General features: G+C 33.9%; 1 protein-coding gene across 1 annotated transcript in view; it reads left to right on the forward strand.

Annotated features, from left to right (window-relative positions):
- The first annotated feature begins 1603 nt into the window (after positions 1 to 1603).
- The window catches only part of LOC110653432 (uncharacterized), a 60191-nt gene continuing 44628 nt past the window's right edge, over positions 1604 to 17166 (forward strand). Inside the window, exon 1 of the mRNA XM_058152288.1 lies at positions 1604 to 1714. Coding sequence (XP_058008271.1) covers positions 1604 to 1714 — 111 coding nt within the window. The remainder of the gene's footprint in view (positions 1715 to 17166) is intronic.

Consider the following 17166-nt stretch of genomic DNA (forward strand, 5'->3'; position numbering starts at 1 on the left):
TAGGGTTTGAGCAAAAATTGGGGTTTTGTTCAATTGATAGTAAATTGGTGTTCTAATGGTCAATTAGTGACCATTTGAGGTGAATTGACCCTAATTTAGAATGAATTGTAGCATCAAGAATTGATTTGGTATGCTGCCCCTATTGTGCCAGAATTTCTAGACTTGAGTCTAGTGTGTTTAGGCTGCAATCACTTGATTTGTGTAACTTCAATAAGAATAAATAAATTATAACCAAATAATGAACACATAATGTACTAAAAGTTATATTATTATGAATAATTATCATAAACTCATTCTGCATGAAATAATAATATAATATTTGCATATTTACTTATTTAGTTTAATTTTTTTTTATATTGGCACCACTAAGCTGTATTGCTTAGCGTGTCGCTATTTGCCACGTGTAGGCACTGGAGAATGGATAGAGAGCCCAACAGACCTCAGACTGGGTGAGCATTCAGATCTGCTTTGAGTCCAGAGTCACCTCCATTACAGTGCATCTTTGGTAGGACCCTTAGGCTTCTTTTTTATTTTGTATTTTACATTTTATAATAGACATTAGTTTTTGTTTTGTACATTACAAACTCATGTAATTATATGTCACTATAATTATCTGTAAATTTTGTTAATTAATAAAATTTGAGTATTTCTCCATGAAATTGAGTTTGATTATGATATTTGTGTAATTGAGTTTTTAAAATGTTGAGAATTGTTGAGACTTTATTGATGGTTGTTGGAGTTGAGAATATGATGAACATATTAGGAGTGTTTTTAATAGGTTCCAAAGAACTATTTTTTCAATTTATAGCCGGCACTCTGCTGGATTTTCTATAAAATTTGTGAAAATTCGAATTAATTGAAATTTTAATGAAAGATATAAATGTTATGAATTCCACTCAAAAGCCTTTTAATCAACCAATTAAGAACTGTAAATTGGAATAAGATAAGATATGGTGCTCCGGCACACTATGTGGCCTGCCTTGCTTGGCTACATTGTAGATGGATAAGGGTGTCACATTTAGTGGTATCAAAGCACGGTTTAGGCATTTTTGGGTCTAGATAGAGTCCATACCATGAATTGTATTTTTAAGAGTTGAGGTGACACTAATGCAGATCTGTTTGTCTTTGATTGTTTTAGTTAGGATATGGATCCTGCTTCGCAGAGAGTAGTTGAGGAAGAGGTAGAGAGTCATGCTCTGCCCATGGCTGAAGCTAGAGGTAGGGGAGAACCTACTCCATCAGCACCAGAGGCACCTGTATAGCCTTAATTTTCTCTATTCCAGCGAATGACTAAATTTTACTGACAGATGATGAGGGTTATCCCACAGCCACAACCACAGCCACAACCACAACCACAACCTCTGCCACCACCACAGAAGTCCCATTTGGAGAAGATAAGAAAATATGGTGCTGTGGATTTCTTGGGAAAGAAAGAAGATGATCCTCCAATAGCTGAGAACTGGCTAGATAGAATAGAATGAGTACTGAGACAACTCCACTGCACCCTAGAACAAAACCTAGAGGGTGTTGTGTCCCTGCTTTAGGATGATGCATATAAGTGGTGGGACACAGTATCTAGGGAGGTACAACCAAATCAGATAACATGGGAATTCTTCCTCACAGAGTTCAAGAAGAAGTATGTCAGCAATGTGTACCTGGAAGAGAGGAGAAGAGAATTCATCAGTCTGAGGCAGAGCCAACTATCAGTGGTAGAGTATGAAAGAGAATTTGTCAGACTGAGTCGGTATGGAAGGGAGATAGTCCCTACAGAGGCTAAGAGGTGCAGAAGGTTTGAAGAAGGGTTGAATGATAACATTAAGATTATGATAACCGTAACACCCTTATGTTCGGTAGTGCGTTCTACTGTTTTGATGACAGTGTCCATCCGGACAGTTAGGATGCTTAGAATTATATTTAAATGTTAGTGAGGAGACATAAAATAATGAAATACAAGAACAGAAAATACAAGAAAAACACAGGAAATATAATAACAATGAAAAGAAACTAAGTTAAATGAGCCAGCACCGCAGCGATGGGTGACCGCACGGAGAAGTTACGGTGCAGGCAATAGCCGACCACAGAACTGCAAGGAACCCTCAGAATTTAATTTCGAGACATAATTAAAGACTTATTGAAGTATAAATGTCATTAGAAATACCAAAGAAAAATTAATTAATTAGTACAAAGAAAAACGAGAAATCGAAAAAACGACAAAACTCGGTGTTACTGAAAAATTAGGAATGCAACTCGAATAGGGGCATTATGGTCAATTGACACCCCGAGTTGCCTTTTGACCTAAATGTCCATTAAAAATAAATAGTATTAAAATTGGGGACCCCATAACAAAAAAAGAAATTTAGATATGTAATGAAAATTAGGGAAAATGTGAGGAATTAATTTAAATTATGAAACTTTGGATTGTTAAAATATTAAAATGAGTTAGTGGGGCACTAAGGGAGAATTTATAAACATATATGGACAAATTTGGACAAGTCCAGTATCTCATTTTCTACTCTTCTTCTTCTTTCTTCCCTAAGCCGAATTGAAATTCCTTCCAAAACTCCATTGACGTCCATGTGTGGAGCTTCATCCACTCACGATCAAGCCATGGAATCATTAAGTCTTCTTCATTAAAGTTGGAGTACACACCTTGGGCAACATTTTGGGAGAAAGAAAGGAAAGTTTTGGTGGAGTTTTGAAGAAGTCCAAAAGAGTTAAGTGGGTGTTTTCAATTCTTATTTCATTAAAAGTGTAACTAAGGTTGTGGGTAGTTGAATTATGGAAGAAATTTGAGGTTTGATGAATTATTGGTGATGGAGCATTTTGGGAGCCATGAAACCTCACCATGAACAGCTTGTCCTTGCATGTAAATGGTTGTTTGGATGTTGATTTAAATGTTTAATTGTATTGAAGTTGAATTCCATGTGTAAAGTTTGATTTGTAAGCTTGAAAAGTGAAAATGAAAGTTGATGGGTATGTGTAAACTTGTGGCAGCCTCATGAAGAAGATTGAAGTGTTTAAGTTCATGAAATATTGTTGAATTATGTTGCTTATGGTGGCAGCATGTGTACGTGTATAATAGTTTGGAATTGGATATGTAAATGGGATATGTTCATGTGGTTAAATTGTGTAAATAGACTTTGGAAAAATTCTGAGTTATAATGTGTATGTTTAGAATGGTTACAAGCTATCCAAAATGACCAAAATGTGTTGTTAAGTGTGTTAATGGTATGGTACAAACTAGAATTGGCATGAAAGAGTTAGCTTGGTAAGTATAGAATGTGTAATTGGTAAGTGATGAAGAATACGTAGTAGGGCAGTGTATGTTTTAGCTTAGAATCTTAAGTGTGTGACTCCAATTGGTATGAGACCAATTGAAAGTGAAAATAGGCACAAAATGTGCTAACTTTCGTGAAGGAAGCCTACCTAAATTCTATCCACAAAGTGACATGAGAATTGACCAATTCCGGATTAGTGACTTGAAAGCCTGAAAACTGACCATTTGGGCAGCAGTTAGTATTTTGACCATAACTTATTCAAAACAGGTCCAATTGACCTGAAATTTTTACCATGAATAGTTTAGAAATAGATCTACAATTCTTGTAAAGACACCAAAGCCCAGAAATGGCCAGAACCAAGCCAGATATCTTACACAAGTTTAGGTACCAAAACTGGCCGAACCAAAAGTGACCTAAAAATGACCTAAGCCTACCATTTTAGTGCATTCTGTCCAATATTGGTAAATTGACCATATCTTACTCTACACAACTCAGAATGACCTAAAATTTTGCCCCGCGTGCAATAAGACATAGACCTACAAGTTTGTAGTTTGGATTGAAACCCAAAAACTGAGGGAACTAGGTCGTCCGGCTAGGTCAAAATAGTACACTGAAATCCGGTAAATTGCAATAAAATGCAATACACTTGAAAATGAATTTGGTAATATATACCAAAACTAAAGGGCTATAAAATGTAACATATTGGTAACATTGGAGTTGACTCACTTAAAGTGCATTAAAGGTCAACATTATAAGTTGACTAATAAAATGAATTGAAGGGAATAGTACCAAGAAAATTTAGATATTGGATTTTATGGCTAGAAATAAATTCATTGAGTACTGAAACACTTTAAATTGTGTGTTTCAGTTGATAAGGATATTGAGAAGCATAAAGAACATTGAGTCAAGGCCTAGGAGTGACTCAAATCAGGTTTATGCATAACTAGTTTTTAATTGATTTTATTCTGAAAATTTCATATGATTAAATGACGTTATTTTCCTTATGAATTATGTTTATCAAGTATTGGATTTAATTCAATGATTATTGAAATTGTTATAGTATGTATGAATTTAGCTTTGTGAAATGGTATTTCCATAAGTATTAAGCATTGTTATGAATTGAATAAATTATATTTTGGAAAATTGTGATAGAACATGTTTTGAATTGTGATGGGCAATTTGCATGGAAAAATGCAAATTTATGATTTGAATTGTGATGAGGATAAAAATTATTGGATATTGAAATTGACTTTGAATCGAATTGTGTTGTGATTTATGCTCACAAAAAGGACAAAGAGATTCATGATATTGTTTTTAATCTCACTATAGATGCTTGACTAGGTTATTACCCGTCTCTCTCATTTGTTGAGGAGACAATGGAGTTAGTTTTGTTTTGATTACCATGGTACGTGCGCAGGCTTAGATTCTCCTCTTATTCTGGTTAGATCTAAGTTTTTATGTTATGGCCCTTTCGGAAGATTCATTATTGTGATGTGTACTGTACACGATGATTCGACCTCCCCGACCATAGGGAGTTAGAATCTGATTCGACCTCCTCGACCATAGGGAGTTAGAATCACCCCAAAGATGGCCCTTTCGGATTAGTCTTACATAGTTAGTGAGATAAAGAATGGTTTTTGAGATAAAGAATGGCTTTTGAGATAAAGAATGGCTTTTGAGATAAAGAATGGTTTTTGAGATAAAGAATGGCTGTTGAGATAAAGAATGGTTTTTGAGATAAAGAATGATTTTTTTTTTTTTTATAGTAAAGAATTGTGATTTCAATTATGATTTATGTATAATTGATTTTGTTGGAATTAATCTTTATTTTCAATAAATTGTTGGAATTACCTTAAATGGTTAGTTATGATTTATAAATTGAATTTCTTAATCAAAGTCATTTTATACAAATGATTTATATTATTGGTAATGAATATTTTGAGTTTTGGAATTTGATGAGTATTCAGATTTTCAAATTATTTGCTGTAAATTTTGTCAATGTATATTGTACTATATTTCAAATTATAGTTGTGCACCACTGAGTTCACCACTCAGTGATAATTTTGTATACTGTCACATGTGAAAAGAGCATAGAGCGATTGAGTAAGCTTCTTTGAAGAGACATTCAGATCAGCTTCAGGTATACCATGTACATAGGTTTTGATGTATGCATGTAATAATATGTATGTAAATTATTTGAGCAGTTGTATAAAAACTCTTGTAAAATATTTTGGTATGTAATTAAATGTAAATTATTATAAATGTAAATTTGAGATTTCATTTACCTGAATAGTTTTGTAATAGTAATTTTGAGTCTTGTAATCAAGGTAATGTTTCTTTTATGATGAGGTTGGTTTGAAAATAAATTGATTTGATTATTGAGATTGAATTGTGAGTTGAAATGAAGTTTATTGGAGTTGTATTTGAGAAAACATATTGGGAGTGTTTTCCTTTTCAGGTTTGAAGAACTGTTTTCTCAAAACACAGCTGACACTTTGCCGAAATTTTGAAAAAAATTTTATAACATCATATTTTAATCAATGATTTAAATTTCACGAAAATTGTTTTAAAATCCCTTGTAGTATATCTAATGGGTTATCGGTAGGCGAAGTACGGTAATTCATTAGGTGTACTACGGGATCATGTTATATTTTACAGAGGAGTAGGGTGTGACATATTTTGTGGTATCAGAGCAATGGTTTTAAGTAAATTTCGAACTGCAAATTTGAAATCTTTTTGTCGTTAACTACAACTGCTCAAATGTTTGATACATATAGTATATTTACATCATAATTATGAACTAATGGAGAGAAATCTCCTTGTGTTGGTTGTATAGGAATAGAAAGTCCTGTGAAAAGATATGGAAGAGAAGAAGGAGACAATAGAACAGTCTGTGATGGTAGAAGTACAAGTTGAGGCCCCAGCTCCACAAAGTGTCGAAGGCCTGACTGTACCAGTTTTACCGATATAAATTACTGCACAAATGGCCCAGCAAATGGCCACTTTTTTTCAACAAATGGCTGATACTCTGTCAGCTCAAGCTCAAGCACAAACCCAACCCCCACAAGGGCAACATGAAATAGAGAAGAGGGATAGACCTATGGGTCAAAGCTCGAACAGTAATTTGGGAAAGAGAAAAGAATTTGAGGAATCTCGAGTCAGGGATATGACAGAGGGGGATCATCAGGGCAGAGAACACCAAGATCTAGTAGTCGAACAACCAGAAGTTCCTATTCTGCCCGTTTCTGCTATGTTTGTGGTAAGCTACATGGAGGCATTTGTCGTAAGGCCTCTGGAGCCTGCTACAATTGTGGAAAGCTTGGACACTTTGTTAGAAATTATACTAGAGTACCTCGATCTACTCTCGAAAGTTCACAGACAGTCAGTAGAGGTCGAGATAGAAATAGAGTTGGTACTCCTCACAACCATAACATAGTGAATCAACCCGAACATAGTAGCGCATTAGTTAGAGCGTCCACATGCGCCAAGTGGAAAGAACAAAAAATTTGGATGTCGCTGCTGGTAAGTTCTTAATTTTTGAAAGAAACAATTAATTATTTTTGTTTGATCCCAGCACTACTTAGTTGTATGTTAGTGTTAGAACCATATGTTCTGTTGTTATTCCTTTATAGGAGAATAAATTTTGATGCATTAGTGAGTAGTCCTTTAAGATAAGGAATGTGATAATAAGTGAAATTAGTTTTGGAAGAGTTTATCGGTGAAAGGTATTTTCTAACATACCATAAATTATAAAGCTAAACAGTAAGCCTACTTAATGTAAGGCAAGAGGACATAAAAGTAAGTTGCGATAATAGACTTACTCTAGATGAGGGCAAAGATGTTACAGTTAGTAATTGTCATATTGTAATCAGAATAATTTTCAGATATTAGTGAATTCGAAAAGGATAAAAGATAGAAAAGTTTGATCTATTGGAATGTATCATAGTAACTATGCAATGTTCTTGATGTTTATACTGTAAGCTGCAGATTACAGTAATGACTTGAGATTATTGTGTAGAGCTACGTACTATCCGATAGTACACCAAGATGAGAATAGTTGTCAACGACATCAGTATTGGTATAGTTATGCCAGGACAGAATTTTATGGTTGGAAATGAGTTTGGAAATCCTACTTAGGTATTTAAAACTCAAAAGTTAGAATATCGAAAGGTTATAGTTTAGTACAAAAGGAAATAGATTTTAGAATATTAATAGACAAAAAGAGTTGTGGAAGTAAAAATTTGAATAGTTTGTTCAGATACAACAAAGAAATGTTACGAATATGAGCAAGATTGTTGACTAGAATGGTCAAAGGACCCATGATTAGATAAGTAATTCTAATACGAACTCAATGGTCTTTCAAAAAGGGAACATGAATCGAAAAATTAAACAGAATGATAGTAAGAAAAGATTAGTGCTGTATAAACAAAGTAAATGTTATATTAGATTGTTAAAAGTTTTACACAAATTCAGAGGAAAGAAGATTATACGATCATATAGAAAGGAGGAAATAAACGTGTGAATATTGTAAGATGGCTATTGGGTAAAATTTTGTGGATGAAATTTATTTTAAGGAGGGGAGAATTGTAACACCCCTATGTTCGGTAGTGCGTTCTACTGTTCTAATGACAGTGTTTGTCCGAACAGTTAGGATGCTTGGAATTATATTTAAATGTTAGTGAGAAGACATAAAATAATGAAATACAAGAAAAAAAAATACAAGAAAAACAAAGGAAAAATAATGGTAATGAAAAGAAACTAAGTTAAACGAGCCAGCACCGCAGCGATGGGTGACCGCACAGAGAAGTTACGGCGTAGGCAATAGCCGACCCCAGGACTACAAGGAACCCTCGAAATTTAATTTGGAGACATAATTAAAGACTTATTGAAGTATAAATATCATTAGAAATATCAAAGAAAAATTAATTAATTAGTACAAAGAAAAACGTGAAATCGAGAAAACGAAAAAACTCGGTGTTATCGAAAAATCAGGAATGCAACCCGAATAAGGGCATTGTGGTCAATTGACACCCTGAGTTGCCTTTTGACCTAAATTTCCATTAAAAATAAATAGTATTAAAATTGGGGACCCCATAAAAAAAAAAAAAAGAAAATTAGATATGTAATGAAAATTAGGGAAAATGTAAGGAATTAATTTGAATTATGAAACTTTAGATTGTTAAAATGTTAAAATGAGTTAGTGGGGCACTAAGGGAGAATTTATAAACATATATGGACAAATGTGGACAAGTCCATTATCTCATTTTCTACTCTTCTTCTTCTTTCTTCACTAAGCCGAATTAAAATTCCTTCCAAAACTCCATTGACGTCCATGTGTGGAGCTTCATCCACTCAAGATCAAGCCATGGAACCATCAACTCTTCTTCATTAAAGTTGGAGTACACACCTTGGGAAACATTTTGGGAGCAAGAAAGGAAAGTTTTGGTGGAATTTTGAAGAAGTCCAAAAGAGGTAAGTGGGTGTTTTCAATTCTTGTTTCATTAAAAGTGTAACTAAGGTTGTGGGTAGTTGAATTATGAAAGAAATTTGAGGTTTGATGAATTATTGATGATGGAGCATTTTGGGAGCCATGAAACCTCACCATGAACAGCTTGTCCTTGCATGTGAATGGTTGTTTGGATGTTGATTTAAATGTTTAATTTTATTGAAGTTGAATTCCATGTGTAAAGTTTGATTTGTAAGCTTGAAAAGTGAAAATAGAAGTTGATGGGTATATGTAAACTTGTAACAGCCTCATGAAGAAGATTGAAGTGTTTAAGTTCATGAAATATTGTTGAATTATGTTGCTTATGGTGGTAGCATGTGTATGTGTATAATAGTTTGGAATTGGATATGTAAATGGGATATGTTCATGTGGTTAAATTGTGTAAAAGAACTTTGGAAAAATTCTGAGATATAATGTGTATGTTGAGAATGGTTACAAGCTATCCAAAATGACCAAAATGTGTTGTTAAGTTTGTTAATGGTATGGTACAAATCAGAATTGGCATGAAAGAGTTAGCTTGGTAAGTATAGAATGTGTAATTGGTAAGTGATGAAGAATGTGTAGTAGGGTAGTATATATTTTAGCTTAGAATCTTAAGTGTGTGACTCCAATTGGTATGAGACCAATTGGAAGTGAAAATAGGCACAAAATGTGCTAACTTTTATGAAGGAATCCTACCTAAATTCTATCCACAAAGTGACATGAGAATTGACCAAATCCGGATTAGTGACTTGAAAGCCTGAAAACTGACCATTTGGGCAGTAGTTAGTTTTTTTACCATAACTTACTCAAAATAGGTCCAATTGACCTAAAATTTTTACCATGAATAGTTTAGACATAGGTCTACAATTCTTATAAAGACACCAAAGCTCAAAAATGGCCAGAACCAAGCGAAATAGCTTGCACAATTTCAGGTACCAAAACTAGCCGAACTAAAAGTGACCTAAAAATTACCTAAGCCTACCATTTTAGTGCATTCTGTCCAGCATTGGTAAATTGACCATATCTTGGTCTACACAACTCAGAATGACCTGAAATTTTACCCCGCGTGTAATAAGACATAGACCTACAAGTTTGTAGTTTAGACCGAAACCCAAAAATTAAGGGAACTAGGTCGTCCGGCTAGGTCAAAATAGTACACCGAAATCCGGTAAATTGCAATAAAATGCAATATACTTGAAAATGAATTTGGTAACATATACCAAAACTAAAGGGCTATAAAATGTAACATATTGGTAACATTGGAATTGGCTCACTTAGAGTGCATTAAAGGTCAGCATTATAAGTTGACTAATGAAATGAATTGAAGGGAATAGTACCAAGAAAATTTAGATATTGGATTTTATGGTTGGAAACAAATTCATTGAGTACTGAAACATTGGAATTGGCTCACTTAGAGTGCATTAAAGGTCAGCATTATAAGTTGACTAATGAAATGAATTGAAGGGAATAGTACCAAGAAAATTTAGATATTGGATTTTATGGTTGGAAACAAATTCATTAAGTACTGAAACACTTTAAATTGTGTGTTTTAGTTGATAAGGATATTGAGAAGCATAAAGAACATTGAGTCAAGGCCTAGGAGTGACTCAAATCAGGTTTGTGCACAACGAGTTTTTAATTGATTTTATTCTGAAAATTTCATATGATTAAATGACGTTATTTTCCTTATGAATTATGTTTATCAAGTATTGGATTTAATTCAATGATTATTAAAATTGTTATAGTATGTATGAATTTAGCTTTGTGAAATGGTATTTCCATAAGTATTAAGCATTATTGTGAATTGAATAAATTATGTTTTGGAAAATTATGATAGAATATGTTTTGAATTGTGATGGCAATTTGCATGGAAAAATGCAAATTTATGATTTGAATTGTGATGAGGATAAAAATTATTAGATATTGAAATTGACTTTGAATCGAATTGTGTTGTGATTTATGCTCACAAAAAGGATAAAGAGATTCATGATATTGTTTTATATCTCACTATAGATGCTTGACTAGGTTATTACCCGTCTCTCTCATTTGTTGAGGAGACAATGGAGTTAGTTTTGTTTTGATTACCATGGTGCATGCACAGGCTTAGATTCTCCTCTTACTAGAGGTTAGATCTAAGTTTCTATGTTATGGCCCTTTCAGAAGATTCATTATTGTGATGTGTACTGTGCATGATGATTCTACCTCCCCGACCATAGGGAGTTAGAATCTGATTCGACCTCCCCGACCATAGGGAGTTAGAATCACCCCAAAGATGGCCCTTTCGGATTAGTCTTGCGTAGTTTGTGAGATAAAGAATGGTTTTTGAGATAAAGAATGGCTTTTGAGATAAAGAATGGCTTTTGAGATAAAGAATGGTTTTTGAGATAAAGAATGCCTATTGAGATAAAGAATGGTTTTGAGATAAAGAATGGTTTTTTTTTATAGTAAAGAATTGTGATTTCAATTATGATTTATGTATAATTGATTTTGTTGGAATTAATCTTTATTTCCAATAAATTGTTGGAATTAATTTTAAAATTTGATTATTATAATTATTAAATATTTTATATTTATATTAATTTGAATTTAAAGTTTTTAATTTTTATTTTTTTTTTATTTTTTGATTATTATTTTTTTTATTTTTTTATTATTATATTTTTGTTTTATATTTTATTGTCAATTTTTTATATATGTAAATTCACCATGTTTTTAAATTTTGATGTAATTATAATTTAATGAAGAGCAATTGAGATATTTTTAAAGATTGATCTTTAGATTTGATTTAGAATTAATTGAGCAGTTTGTATGTTTTGCATGAAAATTAATATGTATGTATATGTTATATTATTAATAAAAATATTTGTATGATATATAATAAAAATAATTTAAATGTATTTTATTGATATAATTGTAAAAAATTTAATGTTTTTATAAAATATTATTAATTATAAATAAATTTAATTTTTGTAATGTAATGTTTTTTTTTGTAATTTTAGTTTGAAATTTGATTTAAATTATTGTTTTGATTAATTTTGATTTGTAATGTTTTATTTGAATTATATTTGAATATTTATTTTTTTTGTTTTATATTATATTTTATTTTTTTGAAAATTTTTTTTTCAAAAATTGTTTTTTGAGTTTTTTTTTAAAAATTTATTTTTTTTTAAATTTTAATTAAATTTTTTAAAAAAATTAAAAATTTTTTAAATTCGAATTTAAATTAATTTGTTTTAAATGATTGAAGTATTTAATCAAATGGGTTAAATTTATGTAACATAATTCATTAGGTGGGAGGAATGAGAGAAATATATTAAGGGGATTTTATTTTTTAGGAGGTTTAAATTTTGAATAAAAGCTAAAAATAGTTTGCAAAATTTGGAGAAAGTAAAAGAAAAAAAAAGAGAAAAAGAAGAAAAAAAAGAAGAAGAGGGGGAAAAGGGAGGTCAAGAAGAGAGAAAGTCCTCACTGAAAAGTACCAACAAGAGAACACCAATCCCAGAAGGTGAGGCCGCCCAGTCCCACAACAGAAGAAGGCCAGCACCCACCCACCATCACAAGGCACTCTAAAGAGGGTGGTGCCCACCAACAGGCTAGCTCTCTTCTCTTTTCTTTAGCAGACCCAAATTCAATAGTCTCTTTCCACACCGGTCAGCAGGTGTTGCTCTTCTTTTGTAGTGGGTCTAGGGTGTTGGTTTTAAGGTGTGTCAGAGGGAGGACGAGTAGTATCAGTAATCACCCCAGCCGAAGCCTCACAAGAGGCTAGACAAGAAGACCCAGGCAGTCACATCAAGTAGTAGAAGGAGTAGAAGCAGAGGAGAGGGGGTGAGCATGAGGTTGAAGAAGAGAGGCCCAGAGAGTTAGAGAGAGAGAATGCCAGAGAAGCAGCCAGAGCATGATCTCATGGATATCAGATTGGGTATGCATTGTGGGATGCATGTCATTGGGCATCTCTCTCATATTATTACATCTACATCTTCATCTAGAGGCCATAAGGAGATACTACTACATCGAGCTAGTACAAAATAGAAGAATTATGTATAGAAGAGTAATGACATTTAATAGTAATTGTGTTGAGGATTTAGCCAGAGTGTGCTGTGGTGAGATTGTGAGTGTTGCCCGTGCATGTTGGGATAGGAGATTGAGATTTGGGAATGTTTGAAATTGACGTCATTGAGTGAATAGTGGATTGATTGGGGAAGAATTGAATTGTGAAAGAATGATGTATGAATGAGATTAAGGAGAAATTAGGAGAAATGGAGAAGGAGTTCTCTGATCATCTTGAATCTGAGAAGATGATGATGAAGAAATGAACAAGGGAAGTTTTGACAATGTAAGGATAAAATGTGATGTTGAAGAATCTGTATACCATTTTTATGAATGTTCCCAAAAATATGCACTTAAGATCATTTGAATTCATTTGTAGCTTGAGAAGAAGAATTATTATAAAAGAAGAGTAAACTGTAGAAGTAGTATTATCTTTGCTGAATATGATTATTTAAAAATTTTTTAACATTACTGAAAAGATTGAAGAGAAGAGTTGTATCCTAATGCTGATGAAGGTAAAATAAAGAGCTAGAGTGCTATTTGTGAAAAAAAAAAAAAAAAGTATTTGTGAAAAAAAAAGGATGGGACTTTGAGGTTATGCATTGATTACCGACAGTTAAACAAAGTAACTGTGAAGAACAAGTACCTATTACCTAGAATTGATGATCTGTTTAATCAATTGAAGGAAGTAGGTGTATTTTTCAAGATTGATCTCAGATCAGGGTATCATTAGCTAAGGGTAAAGGATGTAGATGTGCCTAAGACTGCATTTAAGACCCGGTATGGGCACTATGAATTCCTGGAGATGCCGTTATGGCTGACAAATGCACCAGCAGCTTTCATAGACCTTATGAACCGTATCTTCCATCTATACTTAGATCGGTTTGTAGTGGTCTTCATTGATGATATACTGGTGTATTCTAAGAACAGAGAAGAACATGATGAGCATTTGAGGATTGTTCTGCGAACTCTGAGAGAGAAGAAGCTGTATGCTAAGTTTTCCAAGTGTGACTCTGGTTGAGTGAGATCTCCTTTCTGGGACACATAGTATCAGCTGATGGGATTAGAGTAGATCCCAAGAAAATTGAAGCAGTAATGGAATGGAAGCCTCCTAGAGATGCAACTGAGGTCAGAAGCTTCTTGGGGCTAGCTAGTTACTACAAAAGATTTGTGAAGGGGTTTTCTTTGATAACTGCTCCACTGACGAAGTTGTTACACAAAAATGTAAATTTTGACTGGAATGACAAGTGTTAAGCCAGTTTCGAGAGGTTGAAGGCTATGTAGACAAAGGCACCAGTGTTAACACAGCCAATACCTGGTAAGGATTTTGTGGTCTACAGTGATGCCTTACGTAATGGGCTAGGGTGTGTATTGATCCAAGAGGGAAAAGTGGTCGCCTATGCTTCCAGGCAGTTAAGGCCACATGAACAGAACTACCCCACCCATGATCTTGAAATAGCAGTGATCATATTTTCACTAAAGATATGGAGAAACTATTTGTACAGTGAAAAGTGCTACTTTACATAGACCACAAAAGTCTGAAATACTTGCCAACCCAGAAGGAGCTCAACCTTAGACAGAGACGATGGATTGATTTCCTGAAGGACTATGACTGTGTAATAGACTATTATCCTGGAAAGGCAAATATTGTTGCCGATGCTCTGAGCAGAAAGTCCATTGTGGCATTGAGATCATTGAATACCCATTTGTCCTTAGCTTATGATGGAGCTATTTTGGCTGAGTTATAAGTAAGGCCAAACCTACTGCAGCAGATTCAGGATGGGCAGAAGGTAGATGAGAAGCTAATAACTATAATGGGCAAAATCCCAGAAGGAAAAGAAACTGATTATGAGGTGAAAGCAGATGGGTGTTTATACTACAAAGGAAAAATGTGTGTACTAGATAATGGGAAATTGAAGACTAGTATTTTGAAAGAGGCACACAACAGTGTTTGTGCAATGCACCCAGGAAGTACAAAAATGTACCATAATCTGAAGCCTCACTACTGGTGGCCTGGTATGAAAAAGGACATAGCTGACTATGTGACTAGATGCTTGACATGTCAGCAAGTCAAGGCAGAACATCAAGTTCCATCAGGTTTGTTACAGCCCATCAGCATACCTGAATAGAAATGGGACCGGGTCACCATGGATTTCGTCAGTGGTCTATCTCTCACCTAGAAGAAGCATGGTGCAGTATAAGTGATAATGGATAGATTGACTAAATCAACACATTTTTTGCCAGTCAGAACTGACTACTTACAGGAGAAGTTAGCAAAGTTGTATATCAGTGAGATAGTTAGATTGCTTGGAATTCGACTTTCCATCTTATCTAATCGAGACCCGAGGTTCACATCTAAGTTTTGGAATAAGTTGCAAGAAGCCTTGGGCACACAACTCTATTTTAGCACGGCTTTTCATCCTCAGATGGATGGACAGTTGGAATGAGTAATTTAGGTAAAACTCAAAATTCATTGAGTTATTACAAATATTATATTAAAATGATAATAATAACGTGAAATATGTGATAGGTCCTTCAGGATATGTTGCGGAGTTATGTTATTGAGTTTGAGAGAAGTTGGGACAGATACCTCCCACTGGCAGAATTTGCGTACAATAATAGCTACTAAGCTAGCATTCAGATGGCTTCGTATGAGGCACTGTATGGGAGGAGGTGTAGAACACCATTATGTTGGACTGAACTGGGTGAAGATAAACTTGTGGGACTAGACCTGGTGAAACAGACTGAGGAGAAAGTGAAGTTAATCAAAGCCAATTTGAAAGTTAACTCAGATAGACAGAAGTCTTATGCTGATTTGAGAAGAAAAGACATAGAATATGAAGTTGGCGACAAGGTGTCTCAAAGTCTCACCATGGAAGAAAGTATTGAGGTTTGAAAGAAAGGGTAAGTTAAGCCCTAGGTTCATTGGCCCACATAAAGTTATTGAACGAGTGGGTCCAGTGGCCTATAGGCTAGCTTTACCACTAGAGCTGAACAAAATCCACAATGTGTTTCATGTATCCATGCTGAGAAGATACCGCTCAGACCCTTCGCATGTCATTTCCATGGAAGAAATAGAAATCCAACCAGATTTGATATATGAAGAGGAACCCATAAGGATCCTGGCTCAGGAAGTGAAAGAATTGAGGAACAAACAAATCCCACTGGTGAAAGTGCTTTGGAGGCACCACAACACTGAGGAGGCAACTTGGGAGAGCGAAGAGACGATAAGGCAATAGTTTCCTCAACTGTTTGCATTAGGTAAATTTTGATGACGAAATTTTAATTAGAGGGGAAGAGCTGTAACGCCCTCACTTTAGCTAATCCACACATTCTACTGTTCTGGTGACTAATGTCAATCCGGACAGCTAGAATGTATGAAACTATATTTAAACTAGAGTGAGAAGTCATAAATAAACCAAATTATGGTAAGAAAAATTTAGAAAAAATTTTAGAAATAAAATATAATAAGGTTAAATGAGCCGGTGTTCCGGCGATGGGTGACCTAACGGGAAGCAGCTGTAAAGGCAATTAGCGACCCTAGACCCTAGGGGAACCCTGTAAAATAATTTTTGGGACTCCAGTGAAAAGTTATTGAGTCTTCGATGGCAAGAGAATGCCAAGAAAATGCTAAGAAAATTTTATCAATCGGTACAAACGATTTTAGCTCAATAAGCTAAATGAATGGCATTTTGGTCATTTCGCCTTCAGAGATAATTTTTGACCAACTTGTCCATTCAAGTAAGTAAGATTTATGACATAAAATGTAAATAAATATTGATAAAAAAATTTAATTAAAAATGAGTAGAAAAGAAAGAAAAAGAAAATGAAAGAAAAAGCTTAATTATGACATCATGCTTGAGTAATCATGATGCAATTAAAAACTCTCAACCAATCAAATTATAACAAGCACATGTAAATTCATTTAAAAAGAGAAAAAGAGGTCAAAATTAAAAAAAAAAAAATCAGCTCTTTCTTCTTCACAAACCAGCCGAACCTCATCTCTCTCTACACCTCCATTAATGCTTTTCCTTCTCACTAAAATTTCCTTGTAAACACACCTTAAAACCACTTGTTGGCTTCACAAAAACTGCTTCTTACACCTTGAACAATCTGTAAGCAGCAAAAAGAAGGAGAAATTAAGAAGTTTTGCAAGCTTGGAATTAGCTCATACTGAGATTAGTGTCACCTTTATCTCTCTCTCTTCTTATATCCATGTTAGGACGTCAAATCAAACAAGAATTGTAGAAAAATGAATAAAAATATGTATGTTAGGGTGCCACTTAATTTTTGACAGCCTTAAGGGAGTAGTGATTTTTCTATTTTGATTGGATTTAAATTTGCTTAATGATGATA

The sequence above is a fragment of the Hevea brasiliensis genome, chromosome 9 (genome assembly GCF_030052815.1).
Source record: "Hevea brasiliensis isolate MT/VB/25A 57/8 chromosome 9, ASM3005281v1, whole genome shotgun sequence".
Lineage (NCBI taxonomy): Eukaryota > Viridiplantae > Streptophyta > Magnoliopsida > Malpighiales > Euphorbiaceae > Hevea > Hevea brasiliensis.